Below are 22682 nucleotides of genomic sequence, written 5' to 3' on the forward strand. Positions count from 1 at the left end.
TTGATTGATTTTTTATACAGACTATAAAATTCATAATTAGCTGGAATTTCAATTAAAACAAGTAAAATTAAGTCATTCAGATTTTATATTATTAGTTGTTGAAATTAAATTAAACTGTTATTTAAATGTTCACACAGTCCAGCAAACAGAGACACAAACGTATTAGTTGGGTATATAATGATGAATTTATAAATGAAAACTACGTCATTGGTGTTGTTTTTATCTAGTTGTCATTAAATCCGAACTTAGCTTGTTCAAACCTGATAGAGTGCGATGAGTTTTTAAGGAATAGTAAGATTCCTTAACATGGTTTTCTAGAAAAGTGAAATAAAACCATAACAGGCAAAATTACTGCCAAAAGTTCATCGACCTAACGAACTTCCTTACGTTGTAAACAGATCTCTCTATGAGCCAATGTCAAGATTGAGACTGCAGATATCTGCAGTATTATTCCATACAGGGCCTCTAATCTTGGTGAGACTGCACAGATTTCTAACCAAAGCATGAAACAAAACAGAAGTATCAGGAAAGGGTTATTCAACAAGTGACTTAAAAAGATAACTATTATATTCAATTTAGGTAAATTTTGAACGAGATTTTAAAATCAAGATATTAATGATTTTTTTTACTTTTAAAGAAAATCAATAGGTCCACTGATATAAGAGAGAATCAGTAAGTAAGTTACAGATTGATGTAGCAACCTGCATTTTAAATGAGGCACCTGAAGCTATCACCACTAAATGTTAGTATTATCAACGCACACAAGCGAAACAAAGCAGCTTCAATATGGTGATAGTTTCAGACACCTCATTAAAAAATTTAGGTCCCCTTTGATTTGTTACTTACTTAATGACTCGCCTGTGTCTTTAACATTCTTCACTTTGTTTCTTTTTGTTTTTCTTTTGTACAGGCAAAATGGTACTGTGACGTCACTTTTCCAGGACGAACAAATCAGTGAGATGGATTCGAATCATCACATGAAATTTCACATGCCAATCTACAAGCGTGGGAATATTTGGATGTCTCCACCAACTAGAGTAAGGAACTAGTGCAAGAAACGTGATGAAATTTGGCACAGTTATTTAAATTTAAATCAAATTTGATAAAAAACTTCAGAAGTTTCCTAGTGTCCCTTAAAGCTGGTTCACAATAAACCGGGAACGGAATCGACAACGAGAACGAAAATAATGTTAAAATAAATGTATTTAAATTTAAGCATTCGCAATTAACGAGAAGCTTGCCGGAGTCCGGGAACGGGAACGTGAAAATTAATTGTGAATGCTCACACTTAAATACTTTTAACAATATTTCCGTTCTCGTTCTCGTTGTTTCCGTTCCCGGTTTATTGTGGACCAGTCTTTAATTACTAGTCGTGAATGGTTATAAGCGTACACTATCTACCAAAAAGTAAATTGGGTACTGTTTTTTCCGCTTTTAGAACATCGTGGTACCACCTCTTGTTGCTATAACAGCAGCCACTCTGTGAAGAATGCTCTCTGCTAGTTTGTGTAAGATATCCACTCGAATGCGTCGCCATTCCTCTTGCAACATGACACTCAGTTATACACTGGAAATTGGCCGCATCTCCCGAGACCTCAATCACCGGTCCAATTCTTCCCAAAGGTGCTCAATGGGATTGAGATCAGGACTCTGTGCAGGCCAGTTCAACCGGTGAACATTATTGTCTGCATACAACTGCATAGTAGCAGCCGAAACATGGGGCCAACTTGCATTGTCCAACTAAGTGCCATGTTGCAAGAGGAATAGCGACGCATTCCAGTGGACACAAACTAGTGGGGAGCATGCCTGACAGGGTGACTGCTGTTATAGCAACAAGAGGTGGTACCACAAGGTTCCAAACGGTCAAAAACAGCGCCCAATTAGTTTTTGGTAGATAGTGTATATTACGATTATATTCCTCGCAACAGAAGAAACGTTTGTGGCAGGTTGTGTTGAGTCTACAGTTGGTTGAATTATTGTCTACAGGTGTACGTGCACAGCGCAGAGGAGATGCCGATCGTGGAGATCCACCCGCTACACGTGTGGACGCACGACGTCGGCAGTATCCTGTTCTCGGATAAGGAGACGTACACCACGGCAGACTCGCGGCAGCTCACGATCCGTCAACGCAAATGCGTATTCCCCGAGGAGATCAAGCTTGAGACCGACACGTACTACACGTTCAGCGCATGCATGACGCAGTGCCGCATGCGCTACGCGCGCAGGAAGTGCAAGTGTATTCCTCCCTTCTACCGTATCCTTCGTGAGTTTTTCCAATAAGCAGAAAATATATCAAAAAATAATAATTAGTGTCTACATTAATACTGTATAACGAGCAAAGAAATCCACTTCAGTCCACTCCATTAACGTTATAGTACTGTGATTACTATTCGTTTTTACGTGAAACGTTTTTGCTTGAGAGTGAGATGATTAAAATGATTAAAACGTTACGAAAATTTCGTCTGACGTCCCTTGCTTAACAACGGCAACGATTTTTACGTCACACTACTCTGACGTCACCTGCTTAAGAAATGATGAGATTCTTGTATTGATAAGTTAGTGTTTGACAAAGCGATGTAATTACAATCTTTCAAGAATTACATTCCTTATTTCTATTGTAACAGATCCATACTAACGTCTTCCCAGCAAATCAATTCAGAAGCAGCACAGTAGGCCTACACTGTTCCGTCGATTCAGTAGAATGCGTTTGAGTATAAAGAAAGCAGCAATGCAGTACAGCGTGGACTGTAGTGACGAGAATTCAATCCCCGCATACCGGTAAGGCATCAAAATTATCACAAACACGTAAATACTATTCAACGCTTTGAAAGCGACGCAAATGTTAAGGATATTGCAGGAGAGGTAAACGTAATATTTATTTATTTTTGTTTGTTTATTTACATACTTATTTACTAATTTGTTTATTTATTTATGTGTGTATTTAATTATTTATATATTTATTTATTTTGTTACTTATTCATTATTATTATTATTATTATTATTATTATTATTATTTATTCATTTATTCACTCTTTCACTATTTTTTATTATCCAATTTAATAAACCCTATTTCACCCTGAGATATATTAGGGTTATAGTTTTCATCAAAATACATATTTTATAAGCAATAAACAATAATAAAATTAGAATACAAAATTGTGGTCAAGGTTACAATTCACATGAATTATGTACAAGAATGCACCTTAATGAAAGAATGGATCGTTTCATAAAGCTCAAGGCATATCTCTATATTTATATCTAATGGTTATAGGAAGATATATATATATATATATATATATATATATATATATATATATATATATAATAGCTATTAAACATGTTATTTTAGAAGCAATAAATAGCTATACTAAGAGATGGATTAAAATTTACGAATTAAATACATTATTTAGTAACAACAATTGGCAATAATCAGGTATTACAAGAAATGGCTCAAAATTAGAAATCAAATGCCTAATTAAAATAAAAATTAAAACCAATAATACAATATTATAGTATGCGAAATTGAAGACTTACAGTTTCATTATAGTCGATTAGAAATAATACGATTTTTTTTCCCGGATTAATTTAACATTTTACAGTTTCAAGAATATTCTATTCAAGAAGGACATGAAATACTTATATGATTTATAGTTGGTAAGTATATTGGTTAACGGTTTGGTAAATGTATAATTTAAAGTGTTCAGTAACAAATCAAGCTCGTAACTTTCACGGCAAAAAACTGGACAATCATATAATACATGTTTGACATCTTGAGATTCCTCCCCACAAATGCAAGTTGCATCGTCTTTAATATGGAATCTATTTAAGTATTCCCCGAATTTTCCATGCCCAGTCAAAAACTGTGTCAGTACGAAATTTGGCGTTATTACTTTACATTTATTACGATCATAGACCGTTGGAAAATATAGCTCTTTTGTAAGAATTCCCTTATCACTATTGACCCATCTTTCGTTCCATTCTTGCATATAATGTTCTTTGGCTACTTTTTTGATATAGGATAGCGGACATAAATTGTACGACAGTGGCACATCAGAGTTGGCTGCCATCTTTGCCAATTCATCGGCTCTCTCATTTCCAACTATCCCAGTATGCCCTCTGACCCAAGTTATACAAATATGGACGGCACTTTTCATTATTAAAGTTCTTATCTCTGAGGCTATAATGTTAGTGTTATATTTATCATTAATTGATATTACTGCTGACTGCGAGTCACTGTGAACGCAAGCGCTGTAACCAGACTGACTACACCATTTGATTGCTTCTCGCAAAGCTAATAGTTCCGCCTGAAACACTGAGCACTCTGAGGAGAGTTTGAAGATAGCTGAGGTGTGTTCACTGTCGTTCCTGTAGGCAACAAAGGTACAGCCTACTTTGGCATTTTGATTCGACAGTTTATCCAAACGCGATCCATCTGTATAGATCAAACAGTCATGGGAATCTGCATCACAAATTTCTTTGAGACAGAGTATGTATAAAGATGGATGCCCTGCCTTAAGAGGATTTGCTGGTTCTTCTACGGAGATGTGTCAAAAACTGAGGGATTTTTCGGCCTTGTTTTATATTGCTGATGTTTGCTTTAAATTCACCAACCAAATATAATGGTTCAATATCTGCTATAACCTGAGAGGCTGCAGTAGATATTGTACGATATCCTCGGATGATTCGTAAGATATATCCTCGTTGAATCTGAGACAGTTTTTCTTGCGCCCATTTTTTTCTGTAATATATGTTGAAATGCTGCCACACAGTAAAGAATCACAGATTCTACTGCTTCCCTATATATTACCTTTAGTGCAGAGGAGTTAAGGCCCCATGTGGGTCTAGTTGCAGCGGAGAGAGCAGAAAGTAGCTTGTTAGCTTTACCAGCAATGTGGACGGAAAGTCAGGCACTTATCTAGGACTATGCCTAAGTACTTAAGTTCATCAACTAGTACAATGCTTGTATTATCCATAGAGATGCTTATCGGTTCTATTTTTCTTTTTATTTTAATTAGCATTGCTGATGTTTTGGACGCATTGAAGTTGAGTTTGTTTGTCTTGCCCCATATGTGGACGGCCGCTAGTGCTTCATTGGCTATATCCTCTAAGTGCCTAAATGTGCTTGATTTTGCAAGTATTAGAGCATCGTCGGCGTAAGCGTGCAGCGTGCATCCTTCAGGGAGTCGTTGTTGTAGCAGATCATCATAAAGTATAATCCAGAAACCTGGACTGCATGCTGATCCTTGTGGACATCCTCTCGTCACATTCTTGATAATTGTCTCGTCGCTTATGGTGAGCTGACTTCTGCGATCTTCGAAATAGTTTTTAACTATTCTATATAAATTTCTAGGACATTTTTTAAGTTTTAGTTGATGGAGTATTTTTGGCCACCAGGCATTGTCAAACGCACCTGATATGTCCAAGGAGATTAATAGTCCAATTTCTTTGTTTGAGTACCTCCTGTATCCAATCTACAACTTTACAAACTGCCAATTCTGTCGATTTCAGCGGCATGAATCCAAACTGAAGTTCACTGAGGGAACTGTTGCTTAGTAAGTGATACATAATGCGATCTATGACGAGTTTCTCTAGGCATTTTCCCAACACAGGCAGCAAGCTGATTGGTCGGAAAGAAGAGGTAGTAACTTTGTTGCTACTTTGAAATTTCGGTATTACCTTAACTACTTAAGGTCATTTTGCTTCAGAATTATGCGTTCCACTTCACGAGGTGTGAAGTATAAATCATCTAACGTATCTGGCTCAGCATCTGTTGTTGCACGAATTACTTTTTGGACATTATTATCTTCCGTGTCATCTGGAAAAAATTTGCTAGCCAGGGCGTTTGCAGTGTCTTTTGCATTTATAGTGGGTCCATTTTCCGTTTCCAGTGTTGTTAGCACTTTATTAAAATTTTGTGGCTTCCGAGAGTGTTTATATACAATACCCCAGGGATTTGTTTGTGTAGAACAAAAGATTTTCCAACTGTTTGCTTTCGCTTGCGACATCATCAATCTGTATTGAGATTTGACCTTGTTGTAGATTTCTTCATACTTCACACGAAGGTCACACTTAACTCGTTTATACCTTCGGTGACATGCGAGGACACGTTTTCTCATTATTGTAAGTTCAGTGTTCCACCAGTAGTTCTTCAAAGGTTTCTGGCTTAGTTTTGGTCGATGGGCATCACAAAGTCGTGCTATAACATCCGTGAGTTTTTTAGTAACAATATTTAACTCGGAAGAATTATTAACATTTTGTAGCTCTGCTGATACTGATTCGAGTTTTCGAGTAGTTGATTTTTTAAAATGCTCCCACAGTACATTTTTTGTTCTATACTTCCTTGTTAAATGCATACCCTCAATGTTGCCACATGTATTTAATGATGTGTTTATTTTAGTAACAATCAGACTGTGGTCTGAAAGGGATGCCTTGTCGCTCACCCTCCACTCAGTAATTTATTGTAACATTATAGAATTATATACACTCAGATCTATAAAACTAATAGAATTTCCGCGTCTATATGTTGGCGTGTTGCCCTCATTAAGGATGATAAGGTTGCTGATAGAACAAAAGTTATAAAATTTTTTGCCGCGGTCGTCAGTAATTGGACTCGACCATGCTGTCTGTTTTGCATTTATGTCCCCTATGATTAGTAGAGGGTTCCCATTTACCGCTTGACATATTTGAGTTAGTTCTTCTATTTTGTGGTCCAAATTAGAGTCACAATATATATTACATATATATAAACTGATAGTATTTATAATAATGTTTACCAGAACCAGATCTGGTGTACAGAACTGTTGTAATTTTAAAGTATTTTTGTATTTTGTTCCTTGACTTTAATGCTCTACCTAAACACGATGCTTGTCGATTGTAGGGGTCTTGCTCCGCTTGTTTGTTATATCTAGAGAGCGGAATTTTAGGCCCTAAAAAGAGGTATTTCAGGCGCCTAAAATAGGCTCTTAAACTCCTTTATTTAGGCTCTATAAAATAAAAAAGTAGGATTTTTTGTTTGTTAAAAAATGTCACTAATATAAGATTAAACATTTATTTAATGCAAAATTCTTGGATTAAAAGAAATTTCCACATATTTCAAATTTTACAAGGGTACACATGCATACACAAAATGAAGACATTCTGTCTCTAAGTTAGTGTTTTTCATTCACTGATCAGATTTCAATAGTTTGCTTCACAGTAGATGATCAGCACCTACTGTAGCTAATGTGTCGCTCACTGCTGTACTTACAAATGGTGAGTAAGAAGAAGGAATTGTTATCGGTCTTGAAATGTAAGAGAATGCTTATTCGGATACAACCCAGCGACTTTGTGTTAAATTGCTGACAAAGGAAGAAATAATAATAATAATAATAATAATAATAATAATAATAATAATAATAATAATAATAATAATAATAATAATTTGTCCCGCAGGAGTTCTCTTACATGCCAGTAAACCTACTGACGTGAGCCTGTCGCATTCACACTTAAATTCCATTGACCTGAGCCGTGATCGAACCCGCAACCTCGGGCACAGAAGGCGAGCGCTATACCGACTACGCTATCCAGGCCGACTGAAAGTTGGAATTTTTGGATTGAGAGATTGTAAGAATGAGAAGGAATGGCCCAGAGGTACTTCTCTATTGTGTTGTTCACTGCTAGGAAGGAGTTGTTATCCGTCTTGGAATGTAAACGGTACAGGATGTTAAGAAAAACTGTAAACAGTTATGAAAAACGATACAAAAATTAAAAAAAAAAACTTAAAAATAGGCACTAACGTCGAAATAGGCATTTTAGGCACTATAAAACACCTTTATTTATACCTATATTTCCATGTAAAATGTAAATATTAAATCTGAAGCCTGTATGTATCAAGGAAAAAAATAGGTTTTTGCCTAAATTCCGCTCTCTAGTTATATCTAAGTAAATGAACATTGGTGAAGAATGGGTAGAACGGAGAAAAATTCTCTCCGGCACCAGGACTCGAACCCGGGTTTTCAGCTCTACGTACTGACGCTTTATCCACTAAGCCACACCGGATGCGTCAGCACGTAGAGCTGAAAACCCGCGTTCGAGTCCCGATGCCGGAGAGAATTTTTCTCCGTTCTACCTATTCTTCACCATTTATGGTAATGCAGAATTCCTGCACAGAAATACCACATGTGCTGTACTTCGATACATTATAGTAATAAGGTAAACATTGGCTTTCTTCTATATCGACGGAGCAGTGTAACTCTATTGTAAATAAATGCTTGTAAAAATATATGTATTCAATAAAGAAATTACGATTAAATAATCGTTAGTAATACGGCACATAAATTTCGTCAGTCTCCTTCCTTGATTTGTTTTTAAGGAAAATAGGCTACAATAAGTCTAGAAATTGAAAAAAAAATGCAATTCTCATTATTTTATTACATTTATGAAAATTAATTACATCCTTGTGTATCTAATTAAACGATGGACTTTGCAAATTAAGACAATTTCTTAAGTTTTCAGATTATAAAGGATACCTTTTATGTGTTATCTAGAAAGCAGAAATTCACATTCTTATTTTAATATACATAGGCCTATTAAATTGTGTAATTTTATGTCTTTTGGACAATAGTTAAAAAATACAAAATAAAAACCACGCTATATCTCCCAGTATTAATAAAGAGACTGGGTTGTTGTGAAAGACGTAAAGTGCACCATGAGAAAGTATGTTAACCTCGTAGCATTAATATTTTTCAGTAATCAATACAAGTTTGAATTAGGAGCAAATAACCTTTTTCATTGTTTTTTTTTTTCAGCTGGTTACAAATACTGCGACCTGAAAGGACTGGGCTGTCTAGCCGAATTCGCTCGTAAGTAGGCCTACTGTTGCATTGGGTAACACTAGAAATGTGATCTTATTCCCTTTCCATTAATATTGGAATGGAATGGAATTTCGGAAGGTGGTACTTCGACCCAATACTGCGGCCTTTCAAGATCTATTGCGCAAACCCTCAAGCTAGGCGCATTCCCAAACTCACCCGGCTTACTACACTAAGGTTCGCTGCGTACCCAGGTTTCGAGTAGGCAACGCCACTCGTCCATATGCTAGACCTCACCGTGCGTCGCCAGCCGGCGTTCGGGGAATGCCATGGAATGATAACGAAATGGAGAAATGTTAACGGAATGATGTAGATACTTTGTATGGGGAAATGGAAAACTCAAGAAAAACACCAACTACGAGCTTGTGCGCCACAAGTGTCACTATGAATTTTTCGATTAAAATTCCTTGGCGTAATCGGGACTCGAACCCGGATCGTCTGCGTGACAGGCTGAAAGACTGACCACTCAGCCATCGCAGGGGTTTCCATTAATATTACTATACTACAAAAACTACTCACACATCCATAATTCAGACCCTCCGAAATCGAAAAAACATTTTATATGTGGCTCTATAAGGCTTAAAGTCATATTGCCGTTCCCAATTTCGAGCTATGAAATCCTAGATAATCTCTCTGTTTTTCGCAGCCAGTTGTATTCTTTTTTCTAAGACTGTCGCGACCTATATGTTGTTCTGGTTCCATTCAGTGCAGTGGTAAATAACATTTGCCCATATTTATTTGCCCATTAAGAAATATGGCTAAATCAAAGACAACACTTTCTACCTTGTACACAATATTCTCCTCCACATACATAGTTCGCGGGATAAGAGAAGTGACTGGTGATTGACACAGCGTCGCCATTCCATCTAAATCACCCTCACATTAGCAAGTGTGCTCAAGTGGTATTCACAAAAAAACCGCTTCCATGACAACCAAAATAATGCAGTGCGGATATTGGTTGTAAGAATAAGCTGCTGCACTTTCCATTTGCTACTGTTGCCCTGCAGTGAAGTGCAGCGAGAAACGGTTTGGTGGAAAGTTCATACTAAGGGCCTGTCAGGCACTTTCTTTTTCCTTGTGAATTGTAGGCCAAATTCTAGTTTTGAATTATTAACTCTAAGGACTTGGAAACTCGCTGAAGGAATTTGTCACAAAGCCACCAGTACGGATTAATCTTCCCAGGAGTTTATTGTTTTCTAATATAAGGAAAGACAGACTGCGATAAGATGCATGAACGCCTATGGTAGCCACCAATACACACAACAATCATAGTAGGACTTACTGCATACAAAATAATTCATTACAAAACTTCATGGCAACAAATGACCGAGTCACCGGCATAGCTCGGGCGGTAGATACATTTGCCGTTGTTACGGCGTTTCGCTCGGACATGGGTTCGATTTCTGCTTGAGCTAATTACCTGGTTGGGTTTTTTCTGAGGTCTCCCAACTGTAAGACAAATGTCTGGTAACACTATGGCGAATTCTCGGCTTCATTTCGCCATACACTCTACCAGGTGACGAAGTATACAAGGAGTGAAAATTTAACAAAAGGTTAAAGAACAGGATATTAACATATTACATGTTATATGTTATCTACTACTGAATGGAACCAGAACAACACATAGGTCGCGACAATCTTAGAAAAAAGAATATCACTGGCAGCAGAAAACAGAGAGATTATCCAGGATTTCATGGCTCGAATTTGGGAACGGCAAGACGACTTTAAGCCTTATAGAACCACATATAAAATGTTTTTTTCGATTTTGGAGCGTCCGAATTATGGATGTGTGAGTAGTTTTTGTAGTATCCATATCCATATCCAGCTAAATTAAAGCAGACGCTTGTACAGACTCTTATTATGCATCATTTCGATTATTGTGACGCTTTATTCAGTGATCTCAGGGTGGATTTATCCCAGAAACTGCAACGTGTTCATAAAGCGTGTGTTCGTTTCATTTGTAATGTCCGCTACTACGATCACATTTCGCCTTCTTTCAATAAATTATTGTGGTTCAGGTTAAATGAGAGGGGAAAGTTACATTCCCTTTCTCTCTTATACCGAATTTTGCACACCTCTACTCCCTCTTACTTATCTGTCCGATTCCACAGTCTTTCTCAGTATAATAACTTAAATACTCGGTCACAATATGATAACACGCTAGAAATACCACTCCACACATCATCTCTTTATTCTTCATCTTTCACTGTTGCTACTTCTCGTCACTGGAATTCTCTGCCGCCTGAATTCAAGGGCTGCCGAACTTTAATTTCCTTTAAATGCAAATTAGAAAAATAGCTTATGATGAGTTGCCAGACCTAACGCATTGCAAATATTTAATGGAATGTGCTCCACTGTATCTATTTTTATTTTTTTATATATATATTTTTTTTTGTTTCTTATTTTTATTGTGTAATCATGTAAATCGTGTTTATTTATCACTTAACGCCAATATGTATCCTACTGTGTTGTTTTTTTTATTATTAATATATTTTTGTGTACATTTTATTCAATTGTCGGTTTCTGGTTTAATTATGTGAATCCTACTTAATTATAATCTAATACTAATATGTATACTAATGTGTTTATTTTAATTTTACTGTGTACATTTTTTTATTGAATTATCGGCTTCTGTTTTTATGTGATTCGTATTTGATTCTAACAACATTAATATGTATTCCACTATGTTTATTTTTATTTTATGAGGTAAATTTTTATGTAACTACCTCTTTTGATCTCATTATGTACCTAAATTGTATCAGTATGTAATTACTTAATTCCGATCCAGTTTTATGTTCAACTATGTAAGCAAGTTTTAATCCTGGTTGAGTGTAAGAGAAGGCCTTACGGCCTTAACTCCGCCAAGTTAAATAAAGCCATTATTATTATTATTATTATTATTATTATTATTATTATTATTATTATTATATATTATCTATCACCAATCCCATTGGCGCTAAGTAACCTACTGATTTAGGCAGGAGTCGGCACCTATGGAGTAACGGTTAGCGCGTCTGGCCGCGAAATCAGGTGGCCTGGGTTCGATTCTCGGTCGGGGCAAGTTACCTGGTTGAGGTTTTTTCCGGGGTTTTCCCTCAACCTAATATGAGCAAATGCTGAGTAACTTTCGGTGCTGGGCCCCGGATTCATTTCGCCGGCATTATCATCTTCATCTCATTCAGACGCTAAATAACCTAAGATGTTGACAAAGTGTCGTAAAATAACCTACTAAAATAAAAAGGAATTAGGCAGGAGCCTATGGTGCCTCTGCTCAGGGCCTCATGATTCTGGGCGCCTCAAAATCCAGGAACAAGCCTTTTTTAAATTAATTATGCAAATGGAATAGACAACAAATCTGCCGACTGAAAATCAGAATTAAGACAATAAGTAATTACCTAATTAATTATTATGTTAGAAAACGCATCAAAACTCACCTTATTGTTTTAAGTTTAGAGTGATAAACTGATTGCAGAGTTTAATGTGTTCAACTTATAAAAGTTGGCTACCATGTACAGTTTATTCAAATTGTAACAGTAGGACTATTTAAATAATTAATAATGAATTCAGCAACCAGAGACAACAACACTGTCAGTTCTCATTGTATTGAGTGTTAAACCAAGTGCCTAGTGTCCACGAATCTGGTAGTCATTCTCTCTACTCGCTTTGCAGATATGTTCCAAGAGAATGGACTGAAATGCAAGTGCACATTCGCCTGCTTGAACCATGTCTACGAGTTAGAAAAGTTGCAGGAAGTCGCGTAAGTAGACCAGAGACTCCTACCAACAAGCATCATGGGCGCAATCAATTTAGTCTTCTTTTAGTATAATTTTAATTATAGTGTTTATTCCAATTATGAGGCTTTCAATACTACGTATGCTTACACTTCGCATATTTTTACTGCGATGGCTTTGCCATGCAAAACAATGTTATGCTTATACTATTGTAATTTATTTCAGTACCAGTGTGTCTGTTCCTCTGGCTGTGGGATTCGTTTCCTGGCCTATGGTGCGCTACAAGAAAGAGGTGTTGTTTGGATGGGTGGATTTGCTGGGTAGGTGAAAATATTCTGATATGTGTCTTAAATAATCTTTAAAATCAGTTTCTCATTATTTACATGGACATAAGCAATCTCATTAAATGGCATGTTTCTTAAGTAAAATTATTAGAAATGAAATCATTAGGCCTACAACATACATTGAATAAATCGCTGTTTTGTGTAATTTTAACAGAAAGCTTTCAAACAATAGCCTATAACGTTGGTTATGGATAGAAAATGATATGTAATGTACAGTAGTGGCAAAAAAACTGGACCGACCCTTGTAGCTGATTTCAGAGCCTTGTTCACTCCAGACCACGATAGACTGGTAACTAAGACTTTCGTGGTTCGAATCCTGCCTGGAAAGGAAACTTTTTTTTGTTCCTTATTCAAATTTATTCCCAACATTTTTCCATTTCTGGTAAAATTCATGTTCTGGGGATAAGTTAATTAAGTAGTAAAATATCGCTGCAATCGAAAAGTATTGGGAATAAATTTGAATAAGGAACAAAAAAAAAGTTTCCTTTCCAGGCAAGATTCGAACCACGAAAGTCTTAGTTACCAGTCTATTGTGCTCTGGAGTGAACAGGCTCTGAAATTAGCTACAAGGGTCGGTCCAGTTTTTTTTTTTTCCATTACTGTACATACTCATCAGATGAAAGAATATGTCGAATTTAGTAGGAACAAAATCCGTCATGTGTTGTGTGAATAGAGAAAAAGACGAGTAGGCGACAATTATTATTGATGTCACACCTTCTGCTGATCTCTAAGGAAGAGATAGTGAAGTACTTTGTGTAGGGGTTGACATTGTATGAAGGCAAAAATATGGACATTACGATGAATTGAAGAGAAGCTACTAAAAGGATTTGAAATGTAGATATGAAGAAGAATAGAGCGTGTGAATAAGAAATGAAGTTATGTTGGAAAGAGTGGCTGAAGAAAGAGTGACGTTGAAACTGTTCATTTTTTATCTTAGTTGGTTATTTAATGACGCTATATCAACTACTAGGTTATTTAACGTCGATGAGATTAGTGATAGCGAGATGATATTTGGCGAGATGAGGCCGAGGATTCGCCATAGATTACGTTGCTTTCACATTACGGTTGGGGAAAACCTCGGAAAAAACCCAACCAGGTAATCAGCCCAAGCGGGGATCGAACCAGCGCCCGAACGCAACTTCAGACCGGCAGACAAGCGCCTTAACCGTCTGAGCCACGTCGGTGGCCTTGAAACTGTTCAGGAAGAGAAAAAAGAGTTGGCTGGATCACTTGTTGAGAAGAAACTGCCTACTGAAAGATGCACTGGAAGAAATGGTGAACGGGAAAAAAACTTAGGGGCAGAAGAAAATATCAGATGATAGATGACATTAAGATTTATGGATCATATGCGGAGACTAAGAGAAGGCAGAAAATATGAAAGATTGGAGAATTATGAGTTTGCAGTGAAAGACCTGGCTTTGGGCAGAAAACTCTGAATCATTGAGTACAAGAAGAAAGCTTTTGATATCAGGTACGTTTAAATTGAAAACTATGTTTTGCAGTAACACAATAATTACATTAGGATCTTTGAATGGAAGGCGACAAACCCAGTGACATAAGTGGCCTCTTGAAGCTAACATAGATCATTTACTTCAGTCCAAAATTCTCTTGCAAGGACTAGTATTCATGTAACTTTCAGCTGTTTTTCTGCATTTGTGTTCGTTTGATTTGATCATAAATGCTCTGTCATAAAATTAAATTATCTTCTTCTTGCACTTTCATTCGTTCGTCAGCTTAAGACATAAATTTTGTAAGTAGTAATACTAAATATTCAATTTAAGTAATAGTAGTGTATTTTTGGACAAGAGCAATAGAACAGTTTCCTCTAAATAAATTCAGATTATGTCGTATGATAATGGTGTTGGTGGTGGAGATGGCAGGCCTACTGGTGATGATGTTAATGACTGACGCTATGTTTTGCGCAGTGTCGTTCGGAGGCATCGCTGGCCTGTTCCTGGGCTTCAGCCTGCTGAGCGGCGTGGAATGTGTGTACTACTTCATGCTGCGCTCCGTGTGCATGACGTTCCGCAACGTGGAGGAGCTCGAGGATCTGCAATTCGAGTACGACAAGCGCGAACGGGACTTGCTGGACATCAGCCTTGTGCCCACGTTCTGCCGCACCGAGAAGGACTTCCACGCTGTCATAAGAAACGGTAGTAACACTGAGCTGCCTCTCATCCTGAAGCCCAAGACCTACCACCAGATCCATATGGAGGAGACATTCATGGGCGTCACGGATCGCATCCGATATCTGGAGTAGACTGGACTACCGCAGGAAGTATCCCATGTCCCTCGCTGCCAATACTTCCAACGTTTAGACTGCGGATAGGATCAGAAGTGTGATTACCTAACAACTAACAAAAAGACTAACATGATTTTAAAATTTATCAATTTTTAGGCTTTCACGACGATTGGTGTTCATAAGTAGCCTTTGGGTACTCCAACGTGTCTTGAATCTAACACCGCTAAAATTTCGGAATTCAAGGCTGATTCACAATAAACCGGAAACGGAAACGAGAACGGAAATAATGTTAAAAATAAATGTATTTCCGTTCTCGTTGTCGTTTCCGTTCCCGATTTATTGCGGACCAGCTTTCACTCTGCTGAGCAAGATATGGAAACCGATTTCACATGTTCTTAAAAAGCGCACGGTGAAGGAAAAATTGATATGAATTGTAAACAATAACTTAATGTGCAATAACTTAATATACTTCAACCATTCAAAAAGCACTTCGGTTTAAATGTAACATTATTAACATTAAATTCAGTTCAAACACTATTACCACAACGACCTGCTTTTATCCGCCATGTTAGTCCACACCGTCTGGCCGCGAAACCAGGTGGCCCGGGTTCGAATCCCGGTCGGGGCAAGTTACCTGGTTGAGGTTTTTTCCGGGGTTTTCCTTCAACCCAATACGAGCAAATAATAATAATGATAAGAATAATAATAATAATAATAATAATAATAATAATATTTATTAATACTATACACTTGAGCTACATTAGGCATTGCAACCCGAAAGAGCAGAAGCTCGTGCTCGGGCGCAGTTCAGATCAGTTATACAAAATATATCACAAAATTACGAGAGTTCATTGAGCACAATCACATTAATAAATGGTAAAATACATACAGCATGTAATAACAGGATCTATATACAAATAGAAAATACAGAAGTGCATGAATATTAGAGTAACAATTTTAACTCAATTAGCTTAAACAATTAAATAATTAATCTGATTTGTTTCTTAAATCTATGTGTGTTAAGTGTACTTAGCTCAGGGTAAGCTCTAATTAATGTATTATATATTTTGGGTCCAAAATTTCTGCTGTGTTTTAATCCAGCAGTTGTGTGGCATTTGGGAGTATTTAGAAAGAAACTGTAGTTTTGTCTCGTCTGGTATTCATGAGGATCATATTTAAATTTATTGTGGTTTTTATGGAAGTAAATCAGCAATTTTTGTTTATAAATTTGTTCTAGATTTGATACGCCAAATTCCTGAAAAATTAATTTTGTTGGGTAATCAAAAGGTTTATATATACAAATTTTGATAATTCTTTTTTGGAGCAGATTTAAAGGACGGAGAGTCGATTTTGCCATTCCTCCCCAACCTAAAATACCATACTGAATTATTGGTTGAAACAGAGCTAAGTACACAGTACGCAGAACATAAACAGGTAAATAAGAGCGTAGAATGGAAAATTTGTGGATTGTTTTACGCAATCTGTTACACAGAAAAGAGATATGCTTGTCCCATTTTAAATGTTGGTCAATAATAATGCCTAAATATTTAACTTGTGAGGATATACTCAAAGCGTTACATGAGCAAGTAGGTAGGTTACAACCATGTATAGTTATACTTATATTATTATTTATTTCTAGTTGCTCAAGGCCATGTGATGTTAATGAAAATGGTATTAATTTTGTTTTAGAAACGTTCAAAGAAAGTAAGTGAGCATCCAGCCATTCTTTAATAATATTAATACCACTGTTAGAATTTTGATAAGTTTCATTCCAACTCGAACCGCTAAATATAACCACAGTATCATCAGCATAAGAATACAGAGTACCAGAATATTTCTCAATGTCAATTTTAAGTAAATCGTTGATATATATTAAAAACAAAACAGGACCTAAAATCGTCCCCTGAGGTACACCTATATCAATGTTACGTGATTTACTAAGGTGATCATTTATTTTAGTTGCTTGAGTTCTGTTACTTAAGTAAGATTTAAATAATTTTAAAGCAATTCCATTAATTCCTAATCTATCCATTTTATTCAAAAGTATACTGTGATTGACCGTATCGAAAGCTTTTTGTAAGTCTAGAAAAATTCCTAGACATTTATTTCCTACGTCTAATTCTTGAATTATTTTTGAGGTAACTGCCATAATAGCATCATCAGTGCACAAATTTTTTCTGAAACCAAATTGATTATCATTTAGTAGTTTATTTTTTTCTAAAAATGTTATTAACCGTGTTTTTATACATTTTTCAAATACCTTAGAGAGACTGGGTAATAGTGAAATGGGTCTGTAATTATTAAGATTAGTTTTGTCACCAGACTTGTGAATTGGTATCACCACAGCATGTTTTAGGGCTGAGGGAAATACACCTTGAGATATGCACAAATTAAATATAAAGGCAAGTGGTTTAGAAATAGCTTCGATAATAAGTTTCAGGGTATTTGTTGTAATACCATCAATACCAGGAGCCACATTATTTTTTAAACTGTTTACAATATTAATGATTTCACATTCGTTTACAGGAAACATAAACATAGATAATATACTTTTATTATAAAGCTTATAGTGATGAGTACCAAATACTTTCTTTTTTATATTAGATACGATGTCATGACTTACATTAGTAAAATGATCGTTAAATTCATTTGCGATAGTTTCCTTATTTTCAATTGTTATTCCATTTCGACTTATAATTGTCTTTAATATACTATTTTTATTACATTGGGTGTCAGTAGCTTCGTTTATGGTCTTCCAAAATTGCTTTGGATTATTTTTATTTTTGTTAAATTTTTCAGAATAATATTTGATTCTCTGATTTCTTATTACATTAGTGAGAATATTTCTATATTTTCTGTAGTAATTTAATAAAACATTGTTTTGTGGGTCTCGTTTAACTTGCTTAGCTAACTTATCCCTTGATCGTATTGGGTAACTTTCGGTGCTGGACTCCGGACTTATTTCACCGGCATTATCACCTCCATATCATTCAGACGCTAAATAACCTAGATGTTGATACAGCATCGTAAAATAACCCAATAAAATAAAATAAAATAAATATATCCGCCATGTTGGTTTTCATCGCTGTTCCAGGCATATAGTTACAGCGTTTTTTTGGCAATGCAGCATAGCATATTCAACGTTTTCTTGGCAATGCAGCATAGCACATTCAGCGTTTTTTTGGCAATGCAGCATAGCACATTCAAGGTTTTCTTGACAACGCAGCATAGCACATTCAGTGTTTTTGGCAATGCAGCATAGCATATTCAACGTTTTCTTGGCAATGCAGCATAGCACATTCAGTGTTTTTGGCAATGCAGCATAGCATATTCAACGTTTTCTTGGCAATGCAGCATAGCACATTCAGTGTTTTTGGCAATGCAGCATATCATATTCAACGTTTTCTTGGCAATGCAGCATAGCACATTCAGTGTTTTTGGCAATGCAGCATAGCATATTCAACGTTTTCTTGGCAATGCAGCATAGCACATTCAGTGTTTTTGGCAATGCAGCATATCATATTCAACGTTTTCTTGGCAATGCAGCATAGCACATTCAGTGTTTTTGGCAATGCAGCATAGCATATTCAACGTTTTCTTGGCAATGCAGCATAGCACATTCAGTGTTTTTGGCAATGCAGCATATCATATTCAACATTTTCTTGGCAATGCAGCATAGCACATTCAGTGTTTTAGGCAATGCAGCATATCATATTCAACGTTTTCTTGGCAATGCAGCATAGCACATTCAGTGTTTTTGGCAATGCAGCATAGCATATTCAACGTTTTCTTGGCAACGCAGCATAGCACATTCAGTGTTTTTGGCAATGCAGCATAGCATATTCAACGTTTTCTTGACAACGCAGCATAGCACATTCAGTGTTTTTGGCAATGCAGCATAGCATATTCAACGTTTTCTTGGCAATGCAGCATAGCAGATTCAGTGTTTTTGGCAATGCAGCATAGCACATCCAGTGTTTTTGGCAATGCAGCATAGCATATTCAACGTTTTCTTGACAACGCAGCATAGCACATTCAGTGTTTTTGGCAATGCAGCATAGCATATTCAACGTTTTCTTGACAACGCAGCATAGCACATTCAGTGTTTTTGGCAATGCAGCATAGCATATTCAACGTTTTCTTGGCAATGCAGCATAGCACATTCAGCGTTTTTTTTTTTGGCAATGCAGCATAGCACATACATCTTTACCAAAATATTTATTTTTATGTATATGGGAATGCATCCCAAAATTAATGTGATTTTGAGACATTGTTCAAGTTAGGTATTAAAAGTGATATGAAACTATAAGAATTTTCATTTTAATTTGTAATATCAATTTTTGTGTTTTTTCGTCTTTCCTGGTAATTCAATGTTTTGCACTTTTAGCGTTTCTCTCTTCCAGTCTTCATTTATAGTCTCTAAATATCATCCCTAATTTGAAAGAGAATTTGAATAAAGAATTGTGTATTACTGGTACTTTATTGAATTATTATTATTATTATTATTATTATTATTATTATTATTATTATTATTATTATTATTATTATCATTATTATCAAAATCTTCATCATTGAAACCAATATTGAACGTAGTTTTAAGAAAGTCGATAGGAAAACAGTGACTTCTGAAATGCATACTAATATAATGGTGTATATTTCTTGTGGTTATTAAAGGGGTATGAATTTACACTGTTACAGTTCCTCCATGAAAAGAACAAGGCTAATTAATTTTTATACAGATCTGTATATACATTCTTCAGGTCTTGATATTTACATATTTACTGCTATCCATACCTTTATTCCTAAATTAACATAATGCAAATTAATTTTAATCTATTTTACGAAAATTTTAAATCACAGGCTCATAATTTATAAATAGGCAACTCTCGAGAAAGCTAAAGCTTATGCTCGGGAGTGTTCTTGAAAAGTCAAAATTAGAAATATAAATTGAGATATACCTCTGATTGAGGTTCTGGCTGATATGTACAGAACATCTATTATCAGGCAGTACATCTCACTTGACGATTTGTGTCAGAGAAAGAATAATTGTTTTCATACATCTGAAGTCTGATTAGTGTAATATGTAGCTAGTCGGCGATGTATGCAATAGAGGTGAAAAGGAACTGGCCACCCTACTCAATTATCTCCTTACTTTGTTGCCTCATAAGTGGTCCCTTGTTGGTATTGCTTGTGAGGTTCAGACCTGTCTCTGGACTGTAGGCTAAACATCAACAACAACATTAAGATATAAAAATATAAACAAGGTATATTACAAAATGAAATAAGGTAAGCCTAGTTATAATTTGTATAATAAAGACAATATTCTTAAAAGTTCATTTTTCTATTAAAGAAAAGTTTGCAAAAATAATTAATTTACGTACGGTACCTTCTTTTAAAACCAAAATTATTCGTTAATGTCAGGAATGGATAATATTACAAAATAATAATTTGTATAATCTTCTTCCAAAATTAGAGCTATGCCTCAGACCATATTACGCTTAGTTCTATTACTGGAAGGAAGGGGTAAATAGCATATATTCTTATATAACAAGCATGATAATTTGAAAAGTATAGTACTTTATTTTGTTTGTGTGGTAATATATTAAATATTCGTAAATTTTTATGTCTACATCTTCGAAATCTTTATATAAGAGGTTTGTTGGGTAATCGAAACGGTTATTTAATCAATAATTTTAATTATTTTCGTAATAGGTTGATTAGCGGTAACGGCAGATTTTGTTATATCTTCTCAACCTATTATTCCATAATAAGAATTCGAATGAAGCTAATAAAAATATCGTATTATGCTACATGACAGAAGGTATCGTAGTTGGTAAAAATGTATATATTAATTGTCTTTATTAATGCAAAGATAATCTATATTTTTTCCCAACGTAAGTTTCGGTCCATTATAATGCCAAAATATCTGTTCACAAGTAAGAATTTTAGGACAAAGCAAGGACTATTATTTGAACAATCTCTTGTATCTAAAGTTACGTTGAAACTATTTTCACGCAGGGGAAGTGCTGTTTTATTTACATAAAAAAAACGAAAAGTATGACAGCTCTTTTAATTACTATTGAGAGAGGAATGGTTTGCATCTAACCGATTTTTAATAATCTTAACTCCTGTATTTTCATTTAAATATCGTCGTTGTTCCTGCAATAACTCCTATGTGACATATTTGAGGCGTCTAGAATCAAAACCCTTCAAGTCCATCGAAGAAAAAAAATGAGATAAAGTTATTTTTCTGCGTATCTTCGCATGGCCAATCCGATGCTGGCATTATTTTTCTGCAATATCCGCTGGATTTCTCTGAAAATGCTGGACAAAAGTTAGGGTTAGTTTCAATATCCGCTAGATCCAACTGAATTTCGGCCATTGTTAGTTTCAAAAACCTCCAAGTCCCTTTCTGCCAATCAGGTTGTGGGACTGCTTTACACGGCAATGGAGAAATGGAAAAGAGAAATGAAAAGGAAAGAAAGGTATGTGTGGTTGAAATTATATTTTCATCACATAGAAAACATAATATGATGAAAATAAATATTATGTATAGTATTAAATTGTTATAACATACTGTAGGCCTATTCTTACCAATTAATAATTAATTACATAACTTTGTCGGTACTCCTCTTGTGCCTCCTGCTATACCAGCTTCTAATCATGCTGTTGGCAGTAAATAGAAATCCAACAGTTTAAGTTTGTTGGACATAAAGAAGTTTCATTCCGTTTTCTACTCTTCATCAGATAATCAGCAATAAGACAATTTTATTACTGCACAAAATAAAAATACAACAATGATTGGAATGTGCTCTAAATGGCTACTCACTGAAGCACCTCTAACTATCAAAAGAGTGTAAATTACATTTCCTGTGGTTGGGCATTCATTTCTCCCTCCTGATCGCATATTTGGAGTAATCTAAAAAGAAATAAGGAAGTGATTGTAGATCCCCAAGAATATAAAAATATTATTGGAAAATATGGAACAGTCTTTAATCTTGAAAATGAAGATGTAGGCCTACCTCTTCAAGACTGGAAGAAAGAGGCAGACATAATTTTAAGCTCCTGGTATTTTAAAGTTCAGTCCTTGTAAAAGATTCATTTTAAGACGATCTGCATTGAAAGAACAGATAACAGTGCAAGACGAGTTTAACTATAGAACTGACACCGTTGTTGCAAAGGTAGTAACAAGAAAAAACAATATAATTGAACGTGAAGAATAAGACGAAGAAGGAACTGTTAATCTGGAGGAAGAGGAATGTGACAATATTGTGTAAAATTTGTATGAACTTAAAAAGTGTAACATATATTCAAATTTATACTGTTGTTATGTTTAAAGCATGTGCATAATCATACTTCATGTCTGGGTTTCATTGCCTACATAATTTGTAAGGTTTAAATTAAAATGTTTTCCTTTTTGACTCATTTTTATGCTTAGAACTAATTTTCTTACTTTCGAAAGCCTCCAAATACACTTTTCAGTTTCAAAATCAGTTAGGTGCTAATTTAACCTCAC

General features: G+C 35.5%; 1 protein-coding gene across 1 annotated transcript in view; it reads left to right on the forward strand.

Annotated features, from left to right (window-relative positions):
* LOC138695182 (sodium channel protein Nach-like) overlaps nucleotides 1-17069 on the forward strand; it is a 42497-nt gene extending 25428 nt beyond the window's left edge. Inside the window, exons 7-12 of the mRNA XM_069819640.1 lie at nucleotides 911-1037; nucleotides 1987-2263; nucleotides 8787-8840; nucleotides 12519-12606; nucleotides 12806-12900; nucleotides 14850-17069. Coding sequence (XP_069675741.1) covers nucleotides 911-1037; nucleotides 1987-2263; nucleotides 8787-8840; nucleotides 12519-12606; nucleotides 12806-12900; nucleotides 14850-15184 — 976 coding nt within the window. The 3' untranslated portion in view covers nucleotides 15185-17069. The remainder of the gene's footprint in view (nucleotides 1-910; nucleotides 1038-1986; nucleotides 2264-8786; nucleotides 8841-12518; nucleotides 12607-12805; nucleotides 12901-14849) is intronic.
* Nucleotides 17070-22682: the final 5613 nt, after the last annotated feature.

The sequence above is a fragment of the Periplaneta americana genome, chromosome 2 (genome assembly GCF_040183065.1).
Source record: "Periplaneta americana isolate PAMFEO1 chromosome 2, P.americana_PAMFEO1_priV1, whole genome shotgun sequence".
In the NCBI taxonomy this organism is placed as follows: domain Eukaryota; kingdom Metazoa; phylum Arthropoda; class Insecta; order Blattodea; family Blattidae; genus Periplaneta; species Periplaneta americana.